Source organism: Cornus florida, unplaced genomic scaffold, assembly GCF_030987335.1.
Source record: "Cornus florida cultivar Cherokee Brave unplaced genomic scaffold, ASM3098733v1 CherokeeBrave_3.0.0_Hap2_Chr10, whole genome shotgun sequence".
NCBI lineage: Eukaryota > Viridiplantae > Streptophyta > Magnoliopsida > Cornales > Cornaceae > Cornus > Cornus florida.
Genome location: NW_026775580.1, coordinates 30,301,853 through 30,312,273, shown reverse-complemented (window position 1 = coordinate 30,312,273; position 10,421 = coordinate 30,301,853). Strand labels below are relative to the sequence as shown.

The window sequence follows — 10,421 nt, the reverse complement described above, 5'->3', positions numbered from 1 at the left end:
AAAATAACATTTTTAATTAGTCATTCAAATTTCTAAACATGTTTTTATCTTTTTTCTTCTAAAAATCTTATAACAAATTTATATTACCAAAGAAGCTTTAAAATAGTGTTGAACACACTCTAAATCAGAAATAAATGTTTCTGCTTTGAGTCAAAGTAAAAGCACAAAACAATTGTAGTTGCTAAATGGGCCCACTCTGAATTAGTTATCAAACATCAACTAAGTCTAACCCATTTTCTCCAAAAACCTTTTAACTGCATCCATTATCACTTCACTTCTTGGGCCAAGTTACTCCATACACACACTTACATAAAAACTTTCATTGAATAAGAAGATACAATATATTCTCGGAAAATTAGTATCTTCAAACCTACCCTAGACTAGTCTAATGCTATGTTTGGTTGGAGGGAAGGATTGAGGAGGGATGGATGGATGAGGCTATTCGTGTTTGGTTGGGGGAAGGGAAGAGAGGGAAGAAGCAAGGAGAGATGAAGCATCCTCCTTTCTTCATGTTTTTCTATCCGCCCAATTTTGGGGGAAGGGAGGAGAGAGAAAATGAATAATTACCTACAATATGCAATTTCCAATTTTAACCTTAGAGAAAATGAATAACTACCTACAATATGAATAACTATCTACTTTTTATTATTTTATACAATTAGGATATATTGGTAAAAAAATATAAAAAATCTCTTTCCCTTCCAACCAAACAAAAAAATGTAATACCGCATCCATCCTTTCTACTATCCATTCCATTCAACAAAACAAAAAATGGAGTAGACACCTTCCGTTCCCTCTCCTCATCCATCCATCCCCCTATTTCTTCCATCCATTTTTTCATCCCTCCAACCAAACGAAGCAAAAAACTTTCTTGTGCCACTGTGCAATGGGCACATCCAACCATTCATTACCATGCGTGTAATACACGCGCATGGACGGGCCAGATACACCCGTTGCACCGTGCAATAGGAGTAAGGAAGTTTTTTTCCTGGGAAGGACAACACCACAAAATCTGAATAGGATAAATTACACTCCTCTAGTTAAGGGAAATTACATAGATCCAAAAATTAAATCCCCAAACTTTTGTTTCCACTAAAAGAAAAATTTGAGAGGATGGTACCATAACAATGTCATTCATTGCATATAAGCACATAACATCAGGTATTACAGTCGTATCTTCTCTTTGGTCATGGTTCAAAGCAGTCGGATTTAGATGAGAGTACATACAAGAATCTAACAGACCACCAGCGCAATGTAGCACGAGCCCCATTGTTTAATGCCAATGGGTAGACACACCTGAAGCAGCACAGAAGTGCCTAACAGCAATGCATACCCTGCACAGAGAGAGAGAGAGAGAGAGCATCAAAATTTGTGAAATCCTCATGACCACTCTTACATGGACTCTCCCATTTTCCTTCACATACCCATGTCGACACGACAAGGATATAGGTACAGGATATGTGTCCGACACACAACTCATATTGGACACCCCTATCCTTCACATGGCATGAAGAGAAAACTCAAATTTAAAAATAGAGACGAGCTTCCTATAGATAGAAACCCTTTTCCTTCACCACCTTCCTTTTAAGTAATAATCGAGTATATTCTTATAATATACCGTATAATAAAACATATAATATATTTAAATGCATAGTATGCCTCCATGTACACGTATCCAACTCTTGGACGCATATCCATGTATTCTAAGATTTGGGATTTGAGGGGTCCGACACTTGCACAACGGTTAACACTATACTTACCCAAGTCTCAATAGATCAAGAATTAATAAAATCTACACACACACACACACATACAAAACAAAGAAGAAGAAGAAGAAGAAGATGGATATAATTCAGCTGGTTGTTGTTTTATTTTATTATGATATATGTAATGAAAATCACAAACGATTTATAATCCTTAGTGAATGTAACTGAGTAAGTGACGTTTATTGTAGAATAAGATCCAAAATATCTAGAAAGCCTTTGTGTCCAACAAAGTTGTAAACAGTTGAAAAGATCGCATAACGTAGTGAAGGGCAAAGGAACACAATTAATTCTCATACCCTTCATCCTCCATGATGCAATATTTTTAGCATATGAAATTCCCGCAAGTGTAAAAAATGGAATCCTTGTATCAGTACCATATACTTGCCAGAAGAAGGTTGAAATAATCACTTGGAAGGTTTAGGATTCATCTGGTGAATATCCATGAGATGGTTGGAAAGATATAGAGAGAGATCTCTATGTGCATATATCTTGAAAATTGCTGATAAGCATTTCCATGAAATTCATACAGCATACAAGACCAAACAAGAATGACAAATAATAAGCAACATTGACTTCTTTTAGAAAATATAATAAATCATGCAACTTAAAAAAAAAAACCGAAGAAGAAGAAGAAGAAGAAGATGTGAAAGAAAGTCAATAAAAGAAAGAACTATACTCGCCTCCATATATACAGGGAGATAGCCTTTCATTACAACTGATGTGCCATTATAGTGACATAGCACATGTCCTTTATAATTTAAAAAAATAAAACCAAAAAAAAAAAAATCAGTTAACCCATTTCAATGTGGTCCAACTATATTATGACACTTCAACTGTAAAGAAAGTATGTCTTCTTACAGGGTTGGAGGCAAGTATTTTCTTAAAAGAAATGAGCAAGAGAGAGAGCCATAGAAGCATATAATTTGACCAAAAGATATCGGAGAAATGAGACTTACTTCCGATGCTCCTGTCTTTGACTTCAAGGATAGAAGTATCTTTGAAAACCTCTGCGGAATCTTGAATTATGAAGGAAACAAAAATGATTAAATTTCAAGGCAATCCTTAACACCCTGCTCAAGTTTGTCAAGGGAAGATATTGTATTCATGAGTGCATCTGCCACCCTCTTTCTGCAGCAGAGGAGACGAGTAAAAAAAAAAAAACTAATAAATAAATAAATAAAAGAAGAATTAGGAAAGAGTAGCACATAAATATTTTGACAAACAGATGCTAATTTTTGTTAGCATTAAGAATATTGTCCAATGACTATAAACCTCAACAGATTTAAATGGTCTAACAGCAAAAAGTAACTAGTGTCAACTATGACTCAGCCATTCAAACATAATTGAAATTGCAGCAGAGACAACGCATCTAAGAAGAATGTGCCTTGAAAAAGTTAAGGGTGCACATCCAAGTCAATTTGCGATATACACAGAAAGACCATATTATGGCATTAGTAGCAGAAAGTATCGATATGGTAGTGACTAGGTCTCCAAAACTGAAAAACCTCCTGCAGAAGCTATTCTATTAGACAAATTAATATTTGTCCCCTTCAAAAGGCAGTTCCTAAATTACCAAGATATCAAATTTTCACAAGAATCACCCTATTTCATTGTACTCGTGTTATTATAAAGGTGATTGCAATGACGGATTAATAGGGAAAGACAAAATTCAACCTAGATTTGACGCAAGGAGCACCAAGTTCACCAACTTAACAAATAGGCATCTTTTATGACAGCCATCATTTGGTATGGTAGATAGAGTGTAAAGTGGCAATGAAGAAAAATCCTACTAGAAAATGAACAAATGTCAAATGCTTTCAAGAAATCTGAGAATTACTTTAATAAGCATATATTTCAGGATTTGGAAACATATACCTATTAGAAGGGAGTTGAATATCAACTTCATTTGCCATGCCATTGAGAGAGCTAAAAGATCTGCAATCACGAGGAAAGAAAAAAACTGCATTATACAAAAATAACCAAAATATAGGATTAGACTATCACATATATATACACAAAGATAGGGAGAAACTGGAAATTGTATAAACTACTTTGAGGCATCAATTGTTACACAATTTAATATCATTTAACAAACTGAATACTTTCCATGAAACTTATATTAGCAGCCCACGCCATCAGAACTGCTCTCTAGTGCATCTGCAACAATTAAGGATCAACTCCAAGATGCATTCACGTTTTGCGTCTTAACTTAACCATGACTAGTCTATCAAATTGTATCAATCAATTGCACATGCCACTTTGTGCAAATAATGCCTTAGGTCTGTATTTAGTCTTCCATCCCAGCACCCTCAATTAATGGAGACCCACACAGGGTAATAACCCTTTAACCGCACTTGCCGGCTAAATTCCAAGAAAATTAAACAAAAATTTAACAAAGTTTGCATAGAGTTATGTGTCTCAACAGAGCATTAATCCCATTGATGAGTACAAGGTAATATATATCATATAACATAGCCATATAACAAACATCTTAGATACCATTTTTGCACGCAATCAATTCAGCATTTGCATACTGTAAAGCATTGAAGACAATTTCAAAGCCCTCTGGGTACCTGTAAGCATCTTGACATGCTTAAAGATCAGAGTGATATGGAAAAAGGTATCATATGAAAGTATTACTAGGATACCTTATGAGATCAGTAAGATTAGCTTCAGCTTCCAACTTTATAGGATCTTTATCATCAAGCAACGAAGACGCATTCTTGACAACCAGCCGGAATGTGCACACCTGTGAATTACACAGATTAATATTCTTTTTGCCACTACACATGCATTATTTTTATACTACAATTTCTCATTTCATTTTTTTTTAAATTAGTGTACCAATAATTCATATATGTAGTTAGGCGTGCTAATCATCCATATTTCTTACAGTCTACTTTATTTAACCTTCTCAGCACTTCAAATATGCTGAACAATTTAGAATTATTTTACGAATTATGTTACTAAAGCCCACAAAGTAGGCCGATGAACAAGGACTCAATTCCAGTAGTATCTCCTCCTCTTCCTCTAGTTAAAGGTTAGTCACCAATGGAACAATAATGAGTGTGTGACTTATTTACTCCCCAAAAAATAAAATTGAAAATTGACCAAATGCCCTATTCATGTGGACCTACATGCTGTTATTTCATCAAACAATTAAGTTCTTCTATTTTTTTCCCCTTTTCATGTAATTGTTTTCCAAGAAAGCACAAATTGTAAACTCTCTCTCTTTCTCTCCCTCACAACCACATAAAAATAACTTCAACAATCACAAAACCCTAAAATTCCTACCTGTTCCAAGGAGATTTTATTGGATGCATAAGGATAACGTTATCCAAAAACCCAATTTGTATAGAACAAGCTCAAAGATATTAACGATGTGCATGGATTGAGATAGTATGATCTAAACCCTGACCAAGAAATTGACCCAAAAATTAAGAAAGAATGGAAAACCTCGACTCCAGTGCTAGCTTGGAAAGCAACAAACGAATTCCTGTCTTCAGGAACGCAATCCCTAGCAGCAGACTTGAGCAGCGTCTGAACTTGTTCCATTTCCTTATCCACAAAATCAGAGTCGCTATTCGCTGTCAATTGCCAACACAAATTAAACAATTTAAACAACATTTATATATATATATATATATATATATATGCACAGAGAGTGTGTATGTGCTTACTTAGTAAGAGATATACAGTACGGAGGGTGTTGCGAGAGGCGTCAATGGGGGCCAAGAGGACCTTGTAGGCCTTCTTCTTCTGCTCTTTGAGCCAATCTTTAGGTCCTGCTGAGAGCGTAAAACCCAACAATCGAATCCATACAAACAAAACGAAATCAAAAAGAGTATACAAAAATTAAAACACACAGACACACACAGATTGCAGAGACGACAGCTCACAGATGCCGATGGAGAATGCAGCAGCTGCAGGGGAAGGCTGGTGGAGAAGAGGCACGACGACAGTGATGATTGAGAGTACAGCAGCATCTCTGCGAGAAATTTGATGGAACTGTTGTTTCGACCGGAGTGGTGGCGAAATGGGTGGTTTGGGAGGGAACACGGCGGTCATAGTGGAAGAAGAGGAGGAGATCAGGCGGAGGCTCTCCGGTGACATGGTGGGTTGGGTATTATGTAGTGTATGGCTCAGTGTGAGTGGACAGTGGTGGATAGCAAAAAAAAAAAACACAACTGATGATAAAATGCTAAAAAAATATAAAAATAATGGAGATGCGGGGGATCGAACCCCGTGCCTCTCGCATGCAAAGCGAGCGCTCTACCATTTGAGCTACATCCCCATTGTGTTGTGGGAGAAGAAAACAAAATTTATGAATATTAAAAAAGGATGGGCCCACATTGGTAGGATTCACACCTATTGCACATAGAGCCAAGAAGCACATATAATTCTACGAGGGTAATGTTCTCAGTTCTGCAGTCCGATACTTTTAAATATATTCATAATTATAAAATAAAATATAATATAATTTCTTATATATATAGGCACGGATGCACCCAGAAAATCATATGAGAAGGGACGGACTTTTAACAACGAAAAGATAAAAAGATTCAAATCATGGAGTGGGGACAATAGTGGGATTTTTTTTTTTCTTTTTTAATTTAAGAAATTTATATGTATATAATTCAAGAAAACAAAATTGCCCCTGCTCAAATTATTATTATTTTGTTATTATATACCTACCAATTTTGTTTTCTTGAATTATATATACCTTCACTAGGTCGTGTGTATAGATACTTTAAAACACACATTTAAAAATTTATATGTATATAATTCAAGAAAACAAAATTGCCCCTGCTCAAATTATTATTATTATGTGTATCAGATACTTTAAAACACACATTTAACTAGTTTTAGACATTACAATGTGACTTTTTTAACAATAATATTATAATATAGTTGTTAAGAAAAAGTTTAATATTTATTAAATAAAAGAAGTATTGATATAATAATAATAATAATAATAATATAGTTAAAATTTTATTCATGCAATGTAATTGTGAGCTTTTATTTTGTTTGTTAAACATAATATAATATAATAAAAAATGTTAATAACTATATATATAAGATAAACAATTACTATTAAATATTAATGGATTAGTTACACGATTTTTTTTTATGATTTGTTATAATTATAGGGACCTTGTCTATGATTTTAAAAATTATACAAATCTCTCTAAAAAAATGTAACTAACTTATACCGACCTTCCCTACTAGTGCCGGACCATCAAATGTCATAACAATTTAATCTAATTTACTAAAATACCATCAAGTCGCTATTGTAAATGACTAAACTATATTATGATATATATATATTGAACGATAGACCCGCGTGACCAAAATGAAGCTGCCAACGAGCGAAGACGAAGACACCGAAGCACCAATGGACTCGATCATCAAGCTTGCCCACACAACTCTTAAATCCCTCTCCTCTCTGTCACTAAAGGCGCCTTGACAGTCGTCTGATTCACCGCATTCTTGCTTTCCAAATACGCATCATAACAAGCTTGAAGTGTTTGCGCCACAAACTGTTCAAGAGTTGAAAATAATAAGCTTCAGATCAGGTTGGCGCTGCGTTTCCTCTTATTGGGAAGTCTATATCCCTTTATTGTAAGGTCCTTAAGGATAGATGACTGTCCCTCAATTACTCATCATGGACAGAGCAATATTGTCGTCGAAAATTTCTGCAACAAATCATAGTAGCCAAACCCAATCGCAAAATTTGTAAAACCCCTATATTTTAAAGACTTAATTTAATTTAATTGCTTTATTTGATTGATTATGTTTATTTAATTGTAATAATTTAATAATTTATTTGTTTATTTAATTGTTAATTTAATCTATTTGCTTGTTATTTGCTATTGTATGTTATGTGTTTATTTTATTGACTTGTTTAATTGTTAATTATTAAGTTTATTCAATTTAAATTGTCATGGACTGGACTTTATATTTTTGGGCCAAAGGTTGGTCTTGGAGTACGGAGGAGAAGTTATTGATGGGCTAGATAGGCTAAGGCCCATGGGTGTATGTTATATATAAATATATATACTTAACCTGTTATATAAATAGATTATTGATATAATTCAATATTAGTTGAGTTATTTTTATAATATGATATTAGGTAGTATATTATATTATCTTAAATTTATGCCAATTAGAGATGGAAAAAAGTACTTCGTTACTTTTATCAATAATTGCACAAGATACTGTTATATATATTTGCCACAAAACAAAGATGAAACCTTATAAATGTTTAAATATTACAAAAATGAGGTTGAGAATCAACTTAGCAAAACGATTAATGTGTTACTAAATGATAGAGGTGGTGAATACAAAACACCATACTCTTATATTTGTTCAGAATATGGTATTATTTACTAAACTACCGCTCCTTATTCACCTCAACAGAACGGTGTTGCTGAACGCAAAAATTGTACTTTAAAAAAAATGATGAATGCTATGTTGATAAGTTCTGGTTTAACTTAGAATTTGTGGGGGGAAGTTTTGCTTTTTGCAAATTATGTTCTCAATAAAATACCTTAAAAAAAAACTAATGTGACACCATGTGAATTATGAAAAGGTCGAAAACCTTCCTATAAATTCTTAAATATGTGGGGGTGTCTAGCTAAGGTTGCAGTTCCTACTCCTAAGAAAGTTAAAGTGGTACCTAAAATGTGACGACCTTGTAGGTGGGTGTGTCGTAGACGAGTGCAAGAGGCACTGACAGGCTACTACACTAGGCGAGCTATAAGTGCACAGTCCCACATCACTTAGGTAAGGGAAATGGGAAGTGCTTTATGTGGTAGTGTTATCTCCAAATTGGTATGAGGCCTTCTGGGATAAAACTCAAGAACAAAACCATGCAGACTCGGCCCCAAAGCGGACAATATCATACCATGTGATGGAGTGAATCGCTACATAAAACCTTTGATAGGTTATGCTTATAACAGTAGTGCATATCGTTTTCTTGTGCATAAATCATACAATGATAATAAGGATGAGCTTAGATATAGCAAGAGGGTTAGAACGTCTAAATCTTTTGGTCCTAATTTTCTAGCGTGTTTATTGGAGAATGAAACACAAATCTTTAAGGAAACAAAGTCTTCTTCTGAATATTATTATTAAATTATTTTTTAAATTAATTATGTGATATAATTTATCATGTGATATAATATTAAACTATATTGTTATATAAGTTCAATATTATTTTTATAAATGTTTATTTTTATTTGATACTATAATATTGAACTATGTAGTTGAGTTACTTTGTGTGCATTGTAATTCAATTTTACAACATAATTTATTTAATACGTGATATTATTGAATTTGTATGAATTCATGACTGGTTTGTATATGTAATACAACAAACAAAAATTGACTGGTCCAACTGTGTCAATTCTTTCGATAGTCAAGGGAAAAAGATCTATACTAGTGTTTAAGACACGTATAGTTGTGAATGGGCTGAATAAGAGAAGATTTTCTAATAACTCTAAAGAATTTAATGGAAAATGTTATGGATACACTAAGCAAGTACACCGAGACAAGCTAAATCAAGCTAGTTAGCTCTAATGTACAATTTAGCTAAAAGCTAAAATATTACTAAGTTGCAAACTAGTTAGCTTAGCTATAAGCTAAAATGATTAATGAGGTGCATAGAACCTAAGAGGAAGATGAAAATTTGTTAATTGGTTTTAGCTCTTAACTTGATAGTAAAAAATATGAGGGTGATGAGTAGCCATTTTAGCCATAAGTTATTTGAGTTATACATTATATTTGTTCATGTAGCCTATAATACTACTTGTAAAGTAGTAGTTTTTGAAGAATATTCTTCAAAACAAATTACTGTACTACCAAGGTAGACTACTTAGATAAATGTGTACTAAAGTTATTAACTATTAGAATTAACAGCTAAACAAACTTAACTTCAATTTAGCGGTAATAGCTGAGAAGTGGGTGGTTATCATAACCTAGTAGTGAAATATGAGAAGAGAGTACTTAATCTAAGTTAGTAATGATAGCTAAGAACTCACTTTTAACTAGTAATAATGGATAAGAAGTGAGTATTCACTGTGTAGTGATTGTATCCAAAGCTTAAATAATAAGATAATTATTTGCTTAAATGATTGAGTTATGTGATGTGTGATGCATGAAAGGTTATGACATGTTAATATGACTGACTTAATAGGAACCTAAATATGAATAACTCAATTCATAAATACAAAAGATGTAAAAGCAAATATTAATTAGAGCCCATTGTAATTAATATCTCTAGCTTTAATTCACAGTAACGTCTGTGACATATTATAAGAACAAGTTAGAGATAAAGTGAATATATATGCACTAAAGACTATTATACATCCTTGTTGAGAAGCGAATATAGAACCTTGGCAAGATAGATGAGGTTAAATATTTAATATATGGTATTTCATGTGTTGGAAAATAATAAGAAATATATCATATATAAAATTTCAGGATTATCCCAAGTTGTGGGGGGATATTGTCCATAAATGAAATTTGCTACGAGTTACCTCATCAAATAAGAAATACTTATAAATGTGGGGGTTCTTAATCCTAAGAGATTTTGGATAGAACAAAAAATCATTTATAGTATTATAACAATAGTGCATGTTGTTTCCTATGGGG

General features: G+C 33.3%; 1 protein-coding gene and 1 non-coding gene across 3 annotated transcripts; both read right to left on the bottom strand.

Moving 5' to 3' along the window:
- Positions 1 to 1,008: 1,008 nt before the first annotated feature.
- Positions 1,009 to 5,951, bottom strand: LOC132278627 (uncharacterized). Of its 2 annotated transcripts, none has more exons than XM_059780469.1 (7): positions 5,666 to 5,951; positions 5,447 to 5,554; positions 5,223 to 5,353; positions 4,415 to 4,515; positions 3,642 to 3,701; positions 2,723 to 2,782; positions 1,009 to 1,334 (listed from the first exon to the last, which is right to left on the bottom strand). In XM_059780469.1, the coding sequence occupies exons 1-6, from the start codon at positions 5,877 to 5,879 to the stop codon at positions 2,746 to 2,748; spliced, it is 651 nt and encodes a 216-aa protein (XP_059636452.1). In that variant the 5' UTR covers positions 5,880 to 5,951; the 3' UTR covers positions 1,009 to 1,334; positions 2,723 to 2,745. The 2 variants fall into 2 exon arrangements, with proteins under 2 accessions (XP_059636452.1, XP_059636451.1); XM_059780468.1 differs by having other exon boundaries at positions 2,723 to 2,894; positions 5,666 to 5,949.
- A 36-nt stretch (positions 5,952 to 5,987) lies between these two features.
- TRNAA-UGC (transfer RNA alanine (anticodon UGC)) lies at positions 5,988 to 6,060 on the bottom strand. Its single transcript has one exon. It is a non-coding gene; the product is annotated as a tRNA-Ala (tRNA).
- Positions 6,061 to 10,421: the final 4,361 nt, after the last annotated feature.

Excerpts from the sequence above, each read along its gene's own strand:
- LOC132278627 (XM_059780468.1), bottom strand. The coding sequence starts at position 5,879 with ATGTCACCGGAGAGCCTCCGCCTGATCTCCTCCTCTTCTTCCACTATG. Across the intron at positions 5,354-5,446 it reads TACTGTATATCTCTTACTAA|CGAATAGCGACTCTGATTTT; the intron begins GTAAGCACATAC and ends GGCAATTGACAG. Across the intron at positions 3,702-4,414 it reads AATCTTACTGATCTCATAAG|ATCTTTTAGCTCTCTCAATG; the intron begins GTATCCTAGTAA and ends TCGTGATTGCAG.